A 16,052-nucleotide genomic window follows, 5' to 3' on the forward strand; every position below is an offset into this window, starting at 1 on the left:
AAGTAATGGCTGAGTTATTGGTATCGATCCATAATCCCTTTCAACCCCCGCAGATATATAATGGTCATTTTGTGCCATCCTGCAGGAAAAATATTACACATTGCACACATTAAAACAGTCACCTCATCCCTTTTTAATTTAAAGGCTCCCCCCAAAAAAATATGAGAGCTGCATGCGTTGAATTCCAAGCAGGCATTATAGATCAATGCCACTGAATATTACACATTTCGATTTTAGCTGTGTAATATTTGTACATATGCACCATTTTCGCACCTTTGTGTTCTACTCATGCTGCGTGTTGGGAACGCAGCATTACGCTCGCCTGTTGTCATACAACATAAGACATGCAGGAAATACAAATTCATCTCACAACTTATCTCTCAACCTATTTATATAACCCTGTGTGCTTCAAAACACACATTAACTGTTTTCTGGGGAATTCTAGTAATCCCAGTATAACATGTATAACTAATCAACGATTTAGAACTATAAGACCACCCTCTGTACACATGTACACAAATGAGGCTTAGTTAAAATAGCATTGAGTTTATGGAGAACAAGCATCAACAAAAACAAACAAACTGAAATTCAGTGGGAGTTCGTGAGAAGTGTTTAGTTCTGATTACTGTCAGTGGGACTAAATGTTAGAGGAAAAACATCCTTTAAAAAAAACAAAGTGTTATTATCACTCCAGTGAAATCAGTATATTTCTGTGAGGGGTTGTTTTTGAAAAAGAATTGTTCATAATTACATAATTATAGATAATGTAATAATTCTAATTATGCGCGCAAAGTCAAAATCTCACAGCTCAGTTTACATGTTTTTGAATCCATGTCAGTGAGTGTGAATGTCCTGCTGTAAGTTGCCATGATTCATAAACTTGTGGCAATGTACAGTAATTATTCATGACAAGTAACACCTACTATGCGTGTGGGTGAGAGCGAATCGAGTCATGTTTCAGCAAGCAAGCTGTCTGATCTTCACAAAGCATCTGGTTGTTTCCACGCGGTGGATGAAGCATAGTAAAATGGTTTGTTGGTTGCTATTTTTATTTTTTGCAAAGGGAAGGCAACATGAGGCTACATGTTAAGTAGTCCTCCGGGCTGCTTGACTACTGTTGTGCTGTGACTGCAGCGCACAGAGTAAACTGTCTCATTTAGACCGGAAATTCAATGATTTGCCATTCAATATAAAAGTTTAATTTCGATTTTAAAAAAACCCATAAAATGAGCATCTTTAAAAACAAGAAAGTCAAACAATATAACAAACAACATGCCGTGTTTCCAGAATGAATGTGTCGAGATAATGTTTCCTTTACACGCCATTCATGTATAGCATGTATTAATTATTAATGAAGGCAAACACAGACCAACAATCTCAATATAATCATAGCTATAAGAGATGAGTATAAGCAGTTTTTACAGGATGCATATTACTTTAATACATTTGTTTTCTTCCCGGGTTACTCCCACACAGCGAACTCGTAACGGGCTTTATTTTGAAAACCTCCCACGGAAGTGAGCTGTAGGTTGTAACTGGTCTTGTCTCGCGCTTTGAGCAGTGTTTGTGCTTTACCTCCCGAACAAGTGACAGCTTTACAAGAGGAGGGTGGAGAACTTTTTTTTTTTCTTCTCCCCCAAGCTTCGCCTTATTCCCTTCATTATGGAGGCTCGAGCACATTTCTACCGGGAGGAGATCAACAGCACGGTGTGGGAGGTCCCGGAGAAATACACACGGCTTAAACAGATAGGGACCGGGGCGTACGGCTCGGTGTGGTGAGTGTCGTCTACCTTACGCGGCGTGAAGTGTGTGTGTGCGCGTGCGTCTCTGTGTGTGTGTCGTAGTTGAGACGGACTGTGCACGAGCGCTGTTCCGTCTGGAGCCCGCAGCGTCCGCTTTACCCCCCAACACTGTCGACGCGTTATTAAGTTATAACGCCCGATACTTTAGTCGCGCATCCTAAATCCGTAGCGCGTGACGCGTCCCCGTCAAACGGATGTATAGGTTCAATAACAGAGGTGAGATGTTGTAATAGTGGAAACGTCGATATTAAAGATGGCTACTTTCCACTTTCATTTCTTAGTGCAGTTACATGCAAATGTACAGGGATACGTTGTGGAGGGAGGCCACAGAAGCAGATGACATGCATGTTGTCCAGCACCTACGCACGCGCGTGTGTACGCATATATTTGCGCAGACACACGCACACACATATCCACACACACATTGGATGTGGTTTGTTTACATGTAGTAAAGATAAATAAATAACATGTCAGGGATGCACATGAATACAGGTGTCAAGCATCACTCAACATTATTGATTTACAGGTACTGGTATGTTCATCCAGCTGACTACATACACACAATCAGTGTTTAATGTGTGGGTCAACTGGTGCTGCAGTTTGGTGAAATGCTTGTGTTACATTGTATTTGTGATTGTATCTGTATTGTGATTTATGAGTGATCTATAGTGCTACATACAAGGCTGCTGTCAAGTTTCATACAAACATTATACAGAGACACTTGGATCCATAGCCTACACTCTGGGCCGTAGCCAGGATTTTTAAATATAGTTATATATAAGTTCCCAAAAGCAGCTGCCATTAGACTCAAAAATGTCCAGAAACAAAAACTCCCTACATTGTAGTTTAGTTCGTTGGATTCGAAAGCCTGCACTTCCACCGGTGCCACTATCTTGAATACTAAATTCCTTTTATTCTCACGAGTACTGCCACCCCCTTACATCAATCTCCATCAAATGTTTACTTCTATTAATTATTTGTACTGCAGCTATTAGACATTTGGGCTCATACATAAATCACTGCATTATTGTCAGTTTTGGTGTAAGGCGGACTTCTGGTGCTTCTGTTGTTAGAGCTGCAGATATTGTGCCAGTTGCTGTTACCAGGGTTTCAAGCATTAGCGTGGGAGTGATGGTCTTTAAAAGAAGCACCGTCTGATGAACTGGGATCAAGTCACCACCATTATCTGTAATTTTAACATATTCCACATCTCTCATACATTGTGTTGTGGCAATTGAAAACATGGGGAAAAGAACAAATTAATAAACAGAAACGTAGCACTTTCACAACTACTGTACGTGTGAGATGCACTGTATTTACGTTGGCTGCTTGTCTGGCAAAGGATGAGCCGCTGCGTGTTAAATTGGCGTTCATATCCGACATTAGTGCGTCAGCACTGTGCACTATCTTTGTGTGTGATGCGTGTTGGTGGATGTGGCTCCAAATAGCCTAACAAGCCTGTCCTCCCACGATGTGGTGCCCTGCAGATCACTGCAGACATACTGTGATCTGCAGACATACTGTGCATATCACTGGTAGCCAAACCTTTTACATGTTCATGCTCAATACAACCACCGGACCCCCTTTCCAACACCGCCACTCTGTTCGAGAATCCGGACCTCCGTCTGAGAACGTCTCTGCTGTTGCAGGAATTCATTTGCCTCTTTTGCGAGAGTGAAACCTCAAAATAGACCGTCCTGTCATTTCCATACTGCTCCTCTGACTTCAAAAGAGTGAAATCACAGTGAGACTGCAAGGCGCACACAGACTCTTGAGTGCAAAGCTAATGACTTGTTTTTTGTCCATTATTCACCGCAGCTCCGCAATAAATGAGAAGACTAAAGAAAAAGTGGCCATCAAGAAGCTGCACAGGCCCTTCCAGTCAGAGATCTTCGCCAAGAGGGCCTACAGAGAGCTCCGTCTGCTCAAACACATGAAGCATGAAAACGTGAGAAGATGAAACCTGACACTCCTCTTCTTCTTTTTCTTTAGACTTTTTTTTTTTTGGGGGGGGGGGGGGGGGGGGGGGCCTTTCAAGCGTCAATCCTTAAGATTTCAGCCCTTTGATGCCTAAGAATTTCTATTCGAGTAAACATTTAGGGTTAAGTTTATTTGCACCAGTCCAGTGATGGCCTGGTGCAAATAAACCCTGATGACCCTGCCTTCACCCAAAGTCAGCTGGGATTGTCTGAAGTGTGACCCTGTGACCCTGAACAGGATAACAAGCTACAGATAATGGATTGATGGAATTGAAATATGCAACCGTAGAGACAACAACTGATAACCCACTGCTTATTTGAAGCCGTCACCTAAATACTGTTAACATTTCACAAAATCATACACAAAAGTACGCAAGATTAATATTCATAAAATAATATGACTACATAATGTTGATGGCAAACAATTTTAACTAGATGCATAAAATAACTATAATGTATCAAAAGAAAATGTGACTGTGTGGTGATGTGTATACGTCATGTGTGTTCATGTGTGTGTGCGTGCATGCGTTTTCAAGTGCACAAGTGTGTGCTTGTGTTTACACACCTTGTGGAAACCTAGGGGTCGAGGAGGCAACATTCCCAATAAAACACTCTAGACTCAAGAGGCAGTTGGTATGAAACCAAAGAAAGTGTCCTTTAATAAAGAGGTCGGGAGGGAAAAGGGATGGGGTCAGATTCTAACTAAGGATTCCCCCCTCTGGCCGTCAGCCTTCTCAGAGCAGAGTAAGAGAGATGAGTCTTTTCGATTACCTCCTGTTCGGCGCCTCTTGTCTCCAGCGGTACAGGAGATCCTCTGGTCTGCTGCCCCAGCTCGTCTCCTCAGCTCGTCTCCTCAGCTCGTCTCCTCAGCTCGTCTCCTCAGCTAGTCTCCTCAGCTCGTCTCCCCAGCTCGTCTCCCCAGCTCGTCTCCCCAGCTCGTCTCCCCAGCTCGTCTCCTCAGCTCGTCTCCCCAGTTCGTCTCCTCAGTTCGTCTCCCCAGTTCGTCTCCTCAGCTCGTCTCCTCAGCTCGTCTCCTCAGCTCGTCTCCTCAGCTCGTCTCCTCAGCTCGTCTCCCCAGTTCGTCTCCCCAGCTCGTCTCCCCAGCTCGTCTCCCCAGCTCGTCTCCTCAGCTAGTCTCCTCAGCTAGTCTCCTCAGCTCGTCTCCTCAGCTCGTCTCCCCAGTTCGTCTCCTCAGTTCGTCTCCCCAGTTCGTCTCCTCAGCTCGTCTCCTCAGCTCGTCTCCTCAGCTCGTCTCCTCAGCTAGTCTCCTCAGCTCGTCTCCCCAGCTCGTCTCCCCAGCTCGTCTCCTCAGCTAGTCTCCTCAGCTCGTCTCCTCAGCTCGTTTCCTCAGCTAGTCTCCTCAGCTCGTCTCCCCAGTTCGTCTCCTCAGCTCGTCTCCCCAGCTCGTCTCCTCAGCTAGTCTCCTCAGCTAGTCTCCACAGCTCATCTCCCCAGTTCGTCTCCTCAGCTCGTCTCCTCAGCTCGTCTCCTCAGCTAGTCTCCTCAGCTCGTCTCCCCAGCTCGTCTCCCCAGTTCGTCTCCCCAGCTCGTCTCCTCAGCTCGTCTCCTCAGCTCATCTCCTCAGCTCGTCTCCCCAGTTCGTCTCCTCAGCTCGTTTCCTCAGCTAGTCTCCTCAGCTCGTCTCCTCAGCTCGTCTCCCCAGTTCGTCTCCCCAGCTCGTCTCCTCAGCTCGTCTGCTCAGCTAGTCTCCTCAGCTCGTCTCCCCAGTTCGTCTCCTCAGCTCGTCTCCTCAGCTCGTCTCCTCAGCTCGTCTTCTCAGCTCGTCTCCTCAGCTCGTCTCCTCAGCTCGTCTCCTCAGCTCGTCTCCCCAGTTCGTCTCCCCAGTTCGTCTCCTCAGCTCGTCTCCTCAGCTCGTCTCCTCAGCTAGTCTCCTCAGCTCGTCTCCCCAGCTCGTCTCCCCAGCTCGTCTCCCCAGCTCGTCTCCTCAGCTAGTCTCCTCAGCTCGTCTCCTCAGCTAGTCTCCCCAGTTCGTCTCCTCAGCTAGTCTCCCCAGCTCGTCTCCTCAGCTAGTCTCCCCAGTTCGTCTCCTCAGCTAGTCTCCTCAGCTCGTCTCCCCAGTTCGTCTCCTCAGCTCGTCTCCCCAGCTCGTCTCCTCAGCTAGTCTCCTCAGCTAGTCTCCTCAGCTCGTCTCCCCAGCTCGTCTCCTCAGCTCGTCTCCTCAGCTAGTCTCCTCAGCTCGTCTCCCCAGCTCGTCTTCCCAGCTCGTCTCCTCAGCTCGTCTCCTCAGCTCGTCTCCTCAGCTCGTCTCCCCAGTTCGTCTCCTCAGCTCGTTTCCTCAGCTAGTCTCCTCAGCTCGTCTCCTCAGCTCGTCTCCCCAGTTCGTGTCCCCAGCTCGTCTCCTCAGCTCGTCTCCTCAGCTAGTCTCCTCAGCTCGTCTCCCCAGTTCGTCTCCTCAGCTCATCTCCTCAGCTCGTCTCCTCAGCTCCTCTCCTCAGCTCGTCTTCTCAGCTCGTCTCCCCAGCTCGTCTCCCCAGTTCGTCTCCTCAGCTAGTCTCCTCAGCTCGTCTCCTCAGCTCGTCTCCCCAGTTCGTCTCCTCAGCTCGTCTCCTCAGCTCGTCTCCTCAGCTAGTCTCCTCAGCTCGTCTCCCCAGCTCGTCTCCCCAGCTCGTCTCCTCAGCTCGTCTCCTCAGCTCGTCTCCTCAGCTCGTCTCCCCAGTTCGTCTCCTCAGCTCGTTTCCTCAGCTAGTCTCCTCAGCTCGTCTCCTCAGCTCGTCTCCCCAGTTCGTCTCCCCAGCTCGTCTCCTCAGCTCGTCTCCTCAGCTAGTCTCCTCAGCTCGTCTCCCCAGTTCGTCTCCTCAGCTCGTCTCCTCAGCTCGTCTTCTCAGCTCGTCTCCTCAGCTCGTCTCCTCAGCTCGTCTCCCCAGTTCGTCTCCTCAGCTCGTCTCCTCAGCTCGTCTCCTCAGCTAGTCTCCTCAGCTCGTCTCCCCAGCTCGTCTCCCCAGTTCGTCTCCCCAGTTCGTCTCCTCAGCTCGTCTCCTCAGCTCGTCTCCTCATCTCGTCTCCCCAGCTCGTGTCCCCAGCTCGTCTCCTCAGCTCGTCTCCTCAGCTAGTCTCCTCAGCTCGTCTCCCCAGTTCGTCTCCTCAGCTCGTCTCCTCAGTTCGTCTCCTCAGCTCGTCTCCTCAGCTCGTCTCCTCAGCTAGTCTCCTCAGCTCGTCTCCCCAGCTCGTCTCCCCAGCTCGTCTCCCCAGCTCGTCTCCTCAGCTAGTCTCCTCAGCTCGTCTCCTCAGCTAGTCTCCCCAGTTCGTCTCCTCAGCTAGTCTCCCCAGCTCGTCTCCTCAGCTAGTCTCCCCAGTTCGTCTCCTCAGCTAGTCTCCTCAGCTCGTCTCCCCAGTTCGTCTCCTCAGCTCGTCTCCCCAGCTCGTCTCCTCAGCTCGTCTCCTCAGCTCGTCTCCTCAGCTAGTCTCCTCAGTTCGTCTCCTCAGCTAGTCTCCCCAGTTCGTCTCCTCAGCTAGTCTCCTCAGCTCGTCTCCCCAGCTCGTCTTCCCAGCTCGTCTCCTCAGCTCGTCTCCTCAGCTCGACTCCTCAGCTCGTCTCCCCAGTTCGTCTCCTCAGCTCGTTTCCTCAGCTAGTCTCCTCAGCTCGTCTCCTCAGCTCGTCTCCCCAGTTCGTGTCCCCAGCTCGTCTCCTCAGCTCGTCTCCTCAGCTAGTCTCCTCAGCTCGTCTCCCCAGTTCGTCTCCTCAGCTCGTCTCCTCAGCTCGTCTCCTCAGCTCCTCTCCTCAGCTCGTCTTCTCAGCTCGTCTCCCCAGCTCGTCTCCCCAGTTCGTCTCCTCAGCTAGTCTCCCCAGCTCGTCTCCTCAGCTCGTCTCCCCAGTTCGTCTCCTCAGCTCGTCTCCTCAGCTCGTCTCCTCAGCTAGTCTCCTCAGCTCGTCTCCCCAGCTCGTCTCCCCAGCTCGTCTCCCCAGCTCGTCTCCTCAGCTCGTCTCCTCAGCTCGTCTCCCCAGTTCGTCTCCTCAGCTCGTTTCCTCAGCTAGTCTCCTCAGCTCGTCTCCTCAGCTCGTCTCCCCAGTTCGTCTCCCCAGCTCGTCTCCTCAGCTCGTCTCCTCAGCTAGTCTCCTCAGCTCGTCTCCCCAGTTCGTCTCCTCAGCTCGTCTCCTCAGCTCGTCTTCTCAGCTCGTCTCCTCAGCTCGTCTCCTCAGCTCGTCTCCCCAGTTCGTCTCCTCAGCTCGTCTCCTCAGCTCGTCTCCTCAGCTCGTCTCCTCAGCTCGTCTCCCCAGTTCGTCTCCTCAGCTCGTCTCCTCAGCTCGTCTCCTCAGCTAGTCTCCTCAGCTCGTCTCCCCAGTTCGTCTCCTCAGCTCGTCTCCTCAGCTAGTCTCCTCAGCTCGTCTCCCCAGCTCGTCTCCCCAGTTCGTCTCCCCAGTTCGTCTCCTCAGCTCGTCTCCTCAGCTCGTCTCCTCATCTCGTCTCCCCAGTTCGTCTCCCCAGCTCGTCTCCCCAGCTCGTCTCCTCAGCTCGTCTCCCCAGTTCGTCTCCCCAGTTCGTCTCCTCAGCTCGTCTCCTCAGCTCGTCTCCTCAGCTCGTCTCCTCAGCTAGTCTCCTCAGCTCGTCTCCCCAGCTCGTCTCCCCAGCTCGTCTCCCCAGCTCGTCTCCTCAGCTAGTCTCCTCAGCTCGTCTCCTCAGCTCGTCTCCTCAGCTAGTCTCCCCAGCTCGTCTCCCCAGTTCGTCTCCCCAGCTCGTCTCCCCAGCTCGTCTCCTCAGCTCGTCTCCCCAGTTCGTCTCCCCAGTTCGTCTCCTCAGCTCGTCTCCTCAGCTCGTCTCCTCAGCTCGTCTCCTCAGCTAGTCTCCTCAGCTCGTCTCCCCAGCTCGTCTCCCCAGCTCGTCTCCCCAGCTCGTCTCCTCAGCTAGTCTCCTCAGCTCGTCTCCTCAGCTCGTCTCCTCAGCTCGTCTCCTCAGCTCGTCTCCCCAGCCTGTCTGCCCGTTTTGATTTAAGTCACTCGCACACACTGTGCTGTATCTGCATGGCATTTTTCCCCTGGTTTGCCACAACCTCATCAACAATAGCAATGTTACGTGTCACTGTGAGTAAAAAACATATACATAAGATATAAAAAACAAGTCACGTATAGATGGACATCAATACATGGAGGAAAGCAGTTCAATTAATAGATATTTTGGGATCGTGATCAGAGTTTACTGCAAATTATATTTTCTTTACTAGGCCACCGGCTCGTTTGCCATCGTATCACCTCCTTTGGTGAAAGATGGTGACTCAACAGACATTCATTTGAATGAACACCTTTGAGACTTTAAATAGCGTTATAATTTAGCATTTTTGATGCGATGACATCCTGTAAATACTTCACGTCTCACGTTTCATCCCAACCAGGTGATAGGACTACTCGATGTGTTTTCATCTGCCTTGAGCCTCGACGAGATCCAGGACTTGTGAGTATTTTTTGGCTTATGAGCGAAGCCCTCAGGCAGAGACAGGCAACGCCTCTTTTCAGCATAAATAGGGGCAAACAACTGTGGAGATGTATGAAGCAAAATACAGAATAGCTTTAGATTGATTTGATTATAAATGACTACATTTAGTGTGCTGATAAGATGAATACGTTCAACTTCAACTTTTGCAGGAGCAAATTAGGAGGATACTGCAATAAGAGAGCATATTGAAGGTTGTGTTATTTAAACTTACACAATGCACGCAAAGCTCCTTAATCAACATGGATCAACTCCAGGATTGCAGCATTAACAGTGTGTGGGAAAGAACAGCAGGCAGCAAAGGAAAGCTTTTCCTTGGGCATTCTTTGTGATCTGGACTGATTGAAGCTTGTACAGTGTTTGGCCTATTCAATAGAGGTAATTATTCTGCCCGTGTCTTTCCATTCATTCCCCTTGCTCGCTCGGCCCCATCTCCCTCTCTTTTTCCCAGTTACTTGGTCATGCCTTACATGTTCACTGACCTGTCGAAGGTGCGAGGTCATCTCACAGAAGACAAAGTCCAGTTTCTCGTCTACCAGATGCTCTGTGGACTCAGGGTGAGCCGACCTTTCACAAACGTATAAATGTTATCGGCAAACGTTTTTTTTTTTTTTGTGACTCATCAAAAACCTCCCCTGAATGCGTTCCACAGTAATCATGATGCACAGATTCATGCCAGATTCATATGCTACAATAATTTTGCAGAATTGTCTGCACTTGCACATACACGCATAATAAAGGGTGCAGGGGAGAGTCAACCTGTTGTTTCTTAAATGGGTCATGATAACAGTTAAAATATTTTAAAACGGAAAAGACAAAGTTATGCACTATGATAAACTAGTATATACTATATATAGTGTAATAATACATTATGCTATATTAAGATATAATAGACAAAAAGTGCAAATAGGACTGGTAATAAAACTACCATGTCAACAGGCATTATAAAGATACACAAAATACCATATATATAATTAAAAGCCAGATACCATGCATTTTGGATTTTACTGCAATAAAAGTGTCTGCTTTCCTGCTCTGTCTCCCTCTTTCTGCAGTACATTCACAAGGCTGGAATCATCCACAGGGTAAGCACAAGTCAATCTAGATATTTAGGCATATATATATATATAAAAAAACAAAAGGTTTATCCTGAGAAAAGGTTTTGGTCTGTGATGAGGGCTATTATTAAGAAATTGTAACGTGTGCAGTGATTTGTTTTGCAAGCAATTCCGACTCAGATGACACACATACACATGCTGTGTGAAATCCATGGGAATGTTGATTGAAGTCATTAAGTCAGATCAAACCCTGCCCCAACAGGTAGGATGAGTTCACTCGCTGATGTTTGACTGCAAGTCTCGAGACGTTAGGCCACACCCTTCACTGGTGCCAAGTGTGTGTGTGTTGTCTGGGGAAAGTAATGTTTAGATCGATACAGCCCTTTCATATCAGTCAGATATTAATGGCGTCTTAATATTAGATTTACAAACACACTAATTGCTTTTCATTTCATTTTTTGATTATGCTCATATATTACCAAAGGCATCTGTGTGTTGTGGATGAGCTGCAACAAATTGTTTGAGATTAGCAAACATGATCAATCACGTGATTCTGTCGGTGTTGGGCTGCTATTACTCTTGTACTCGCTGCACAGTTAAGGTGTTATCAACACTCACTAAGAGTGCCACACTTACACACACATTATGTCACAGTATTTTACGAGTGACCCTGCAGAAATGCTGCAGTGAGTCGTATGAGCAGCGCACAGTCGAGTCTCACCATTTGAATCCCTGAGTCACGTTAAACCTCAGGAACTACAAGCAGTTGTGATACTGCCCAGTCCAGACAAGTTCATGTGCTGTTAATCACTATGTGCAATAAGTAACCACCACTCAGCTCCTTTTCTTTTACAGGATCTAAAGCCCGGAAACTTGGCTGTAAACCAGGACTGTGAACTGAAGGTTTGTACTTCGAAGCTTTACAAACCTGATATGATAGGCACCCTGCAGCAACAAAGTAGTAGGAATCATATGATCGAAATGCCAAGAAATATGTTTTAAGATATTGCTATTGATGTATGATAATATCTTGGAACTGGTATGACCAATATGAGTCTATATGTTAATTAAAGCTGCAGTTGTTCACTTTTATTAAAATAACAATTTTCGTGCACATGGGGATAAATAAGCCCAGTTTGCTTAGTTTTTGGCTCGACTGTTTCCAACATGGCAGTCTGGTCACAAGCTACCTAATTTCACAGCTGAAGGGCACACGAGAATAAGTTTCTGAAAACATTTGAGGCGAGAAATAGGCAATGCCGAGACAGGACCTTGATTCTCTTTGGATCAGCGCTGCCCAGTTTGACAGTTTTGATGGGAATTCACCTGCAGCGATCGACCATGTGGTTGTGTAGGGAAACTAAAAGGAGGAAGAGGAACCTGCTTTTTTTGTTGTATTTATTGATGATTATTTATCTCATGTACTACTTTCAGGGAATAATGACAGTTTGAGCAAATGTGACAAAGACATTTGAATGTAAAATTGAAAGACGAAAAACCCAGTTAGCTTTACGTCGGTCATGTCCAGGGTTCAAGTTCCTGGTTGTGATTCCTGTCTTTGCTGCCGATGCAGATCCTGGACTTCGGGCTGGCTCGCAGTACTGACGCTGAGATGACGGGCTACGTGGTGACCCGTTGGTACCGGGCACCTGAGGTCATTCTGAACTGGATGCACTACACCCAGACTGGCAAGACAATCGTTGCCGTTACACATTCTGACCTCTGACCTCGCTGTCGTCTAAGTACTAAGTTGGCCGGTCGGTGCTGTCACTGTTTGCTGTTTGCCATGTGAAAACATCTCCAGTTACAATGGTTTCTTTCTTCAGCTGTGGCTTGTACGGCACTTTATGGGTCAGCAGTTTTTTTTTTTTTATAATCCCACCGTTCGTGCGTGAAATGCACTTAAAGTTTCACTGGTTTCATTTTGGCTATACTTTTTTTTGTTCCCCCTTAATCTGTTAGCAGTTGACAAAGATGGATCTGACAGCGGCCTGATAGTGCTGAGACTCAATGACAGTGCTGTCACTGCAATGAAACTGACTTTCTCAAGATGTATGCTTCTTTAGGAGATAGTGGTCTATTTTTTTCATTCTGTAAATGGCAGCTACAGAATTGGATGTAGCACAGAGAGCAACTCTGGCAAGTTCGTACCCTCCGTGGGATTGTATCACTCACCAAGTATTCCCCAACATAAACAGCACAAGAGTGACGAGGAACTTTGCTCTGGCATATAAATGCCAACTTCCCCATTTGCACTGTACTGAGCTGAAGTTAAAACACTCTGTGACATGTTTTGCTTTTCAGGGTTCTCACTGGTTTTTTTCTTCTTCTTTGTTTCTTCTAGTGGACATCTGGTCTGTGGGCTGTATCATGGCAGAAATGATCAACGGCAAAACCCTTTTCAAAGGGAGAGATTGTATCCTTTCACCGGCCATTCGAAGCCTGTGTAATGCCAGATAATGAATATGTTTCAGTGTGTAGAAACGTAAATGTACTAAACGATTCCTAAATGACATCAAGTTTTAATGGCACTTTATTAAATTAATGTAATAATAAATGCCATTCAAGCCACTTTATTCAAAAGTGACAGTTCTGTGACGGGCAATATATAAATCAGGTGCAGAATGGAACACAAAAGGCAATCACAATTTATTGCATCCAGCAAAAACACGTTTCCTCAGGCAGCTACTGCTGCACTATATTACATACTTTCCCTGCATGTTTTAGATTCACTTTTTATGTCCCTTTTTGCACTTCAGGCAATTTAATTATTTATAGCATCTACTCGCAAATAAAGCTCTCACTTGTGGCTTTGACTTTCCTTTAATAATCTGTTTCATGGCCCTGCATGGAAACCCTACTTTCCACTTTCTTATTGAACCACCAGAACAACCCAAATTAAAAAACTAAACCAAATCCTTGATTGTTACCGTAACCAGACATGGACCAGCTGACTCAGATCATGAAAGTGACTGGAGTACCTGGAGCAGAGTTCATACAGAAGCTGGACAGCCAAGAGGTAGGTTTATATATATATATATATATATATATATATATATGTATATATATATGTATATATATATATATATATATATATATATATATATATATATATGTATATAAAAATTGGTCCAGAATGTATTTCAACTTATAAATAAGATGCTGCAAGGATTCATTAATTTTTTACAGAAACTTCTGTATCATTTGCAGACTGATGCAGTTGATGTGTCATTGACACACACGCTAATATGTCACAATCAAGTGATGCTTTGAACAATATAATGTAGTTTATTGTTAGCTGTGTGTTTGTGTGTGTGTGTGTGTGTGTGTATTTAGTTAATTGCATGCTACCCTCAGTGACAGTTTTTTATCAGTGGAAATGAATGTACTTGTAATAATCTATAGGTCATGAACAGAGAGGGAAATCAAATAGCTTTGATTTGCATTATATTTGGTCAAATTTTGTTTTTGATGCCTAATTAATTTGTCTTTTGTCTTTAAACACAGGCCAAAAATTATATTAAGGCCCTTCCTCGCTATCCCAGAAAAGACTTCTCAACGTTGTTCCCCAGAGCCAGTGCAAAGGGTGAGTTAAGCAACAGCCGTTTTCTTGAGCTCGACCAGTCCACAGATTTTGATATTTGACCTTTTTATCAAACTTAAGACACATTTAGTACAAGCACATTCTTTTACTCCGGTCCACCACAGCAGTTGGAAAGCAAATGCTGGTTGTTGAAGTAATCATTTTTCCTTTGCTTGTAATACTCATTTTCCTACTGTCCTTCACTGAATTAACACCGTCGTGACTTATATTGCACCTGCAATAAGCGATCTGTGGTGCATTTCTCTATCTGGCAAAAGCAAAATATTTTGGGGTATCTTTTGGAAACAACAAAATAGGCACAAAACAAATAGTACTTTGGACTATACAAAATTCAACCTTCTGCTTCTGAAACGCTCGCAGCAACCATCCATATGGCTAATGTCAGTAGAATGTTTCAAACATTGACACGTACGATTTGATGTGTTTTTTATGTTTGATCAAGTTGTTGCATTATTTTTGTACCACCGACCGTTTGCAGGTATCGACCTGCTGGAGAAGATGCTGGTTCTAGACGGAGACGAGAGACCCACAGCAGAACTGGCTCTGGAGCACCCGTATTTCGACAGACTAAGGGACCCGGACGACTTACCTGAGCCTGAACCATACGATGACAGCCATGACAACGCCACATTGACCCTGGATGAGTGGAAGGGTAAGCAAAAAACGCAAAAAGCCATAATATAATCAATGTTTTGGGATTTGAGTAGTGTATACGGTATATCTCTATAGTGTATAGATGTCAGCTAGATCATAGATCAGCTATGGTCACCTTTTACAACTTTTCAGAAAAGAGATTTTCTAAAAACAATTCCTGTGTAGTTGTATAGTAAATATTGAAGTAATACGGTTGTCTCATAGTGGACACAGTAAACATTGGAACTTATCATGCTTTTGGTTGAAGTGGCCATTTGTCCCCAAGTGTTTACCATGTTGGCCATATTGAATAACTACACAAACATCCTGTTGCAGGGCTTCTGTAAATGTGGTAATTAATAGTTAATGTTATGATGTAATACACCTTTAATAGCTTTCTGTTTGAATTATTATTGGAGTTGTGAACTTGCCCCTTCTGCCCACAGAGTTATGCTTTCGAGAGGTGAGAAGCTTTGTGCCGTTCCCACGGCGGGACTCTAAGAGGAAAAACTCCCTGACTATGTGTCCGTGACCCGATGTATGACCACTGATGACCCGACCCCCACAGCATATTGCCAATGGTGCCCTTGTATATTCCAACCATGGATTCACTATGTTTGTTGTATCTTGGATAGTGAAGAATGTTTACGACAAAACTTTTTTTAGTGCAATTGTTCCATAAGTGTGGATTGCTCTTCATGTTACACTTTCCCTATCAATATATTGTGTCACGGAATTTACTGTACCATTTACTGTAATGTGTTTTTTCAATTAAACAATAAGACAAGATGTGTACAAAGTTCTGTTTTTGCAGCAAATAGCAAATGTTGCTGCCCAAGAAAAGACTGGCCTAACTCAAGTCAAATAGAATCTCTTGTGAGGAAAACCATTGCAGTCTTGAGGTGAACATGTAATCTTTATGTCATCAAATTAAATTAGGATTTGCCAGTGAATGCCCTGAAAACCCCTGAACAACAAATAACAAAAGATTAGCATTTACTGTGTGAATGTCCCATCTGTATCCAGTGTCCGCTGCCATATGTGACCGTGACGCTAAAAGCAACTAGTTGATTTATTCATGTCCCGAATGTAGCAGCCTTTGAAAATGTACTTTACTGGGCATGTACATTTGGAGGCTGCTGTAAGGTGTTTCTGTTTTTAATTCATTGTGCCATCTAATTGCACTTGAGCAGGTGAGGGTGTGCATGTGTGTAAATTGAAAGAATAAACAATTTTCATGAGCAAAATGTGTGCCCGCATGTTTAGTGCACATGGGGTGACTAACATGTGTACGGTTTCCACTCCACGTGTAGTTCAGAGTTATAATTTTGAAAATGACACATTTAGAAAGCATAAAACTCGCTCAATGCAGATTGTTGTCATTGGCCCTGTTGAGTAGCTTGCGCGCGAAAATCACGACGTGGTGACGTCAATGAGGCGGGCTAAACGTATCACACTGCTGCTATCAAGGTAAGGTTAGTCCACTGCCTACCGTAATAGCGGAAGTGAGTAAATTCGTCGTCAAAATAAAA

General features: G+C 45.8%; 1 protein-coding gene across 1 annotated transcript; it reads left to right on the plus strand.

Moving 5' to 3' along the window:
- The first annotated feature begins 1,527 nt into the window (after positions 1-1,527).
- Positions 1,528-15,763, plus strand: mapk13 (mitogen-activated protein kinase 13). Its single transcript, XM_034538307.1, has 12 exons — positions 1,528-1,775; positions 3,621-3,750; positions 9,128-9,186; positions 9,677-9,782; positions 10,281-10,310; positions 11,139-11,186; positions 11,857-11,971; positions 12,628-12,699; positions 13,223-13,302; positions 13,791-13,869; positions 14,366-14,539; positions 14,967-15,763. Exons 1-12 carry the CDS (start codon positions 1,663-1,665, stop codon positions 15,050-15,052), a joined length of 1,092 nt encoding a protein of 363 aa, XP_034394198.1. The 5' UTR covers positions 1,528-1,662; the 3' UTR covers positions 15,053-15,763.
- The last annotated feature ends 289 nt before the right edge of the window (positions 15,764-16,052 follow it).

This window comes from Cyclopterus lumpus, chromosome 7 (genome assembly GCF_009769545.1).
Source record: "Cyclopterus lumpus isolate fCycLum1 chromosome 7, fCycLum1.pri, whole genome shotgun sequence".
NCBI classification, from domain to species: Eukaryota; Metazoa; Chordata; class Actinopteri; order Perciformes; family Cyclopteridae; genus Cyclopterus; species Cyclopterus lumpus.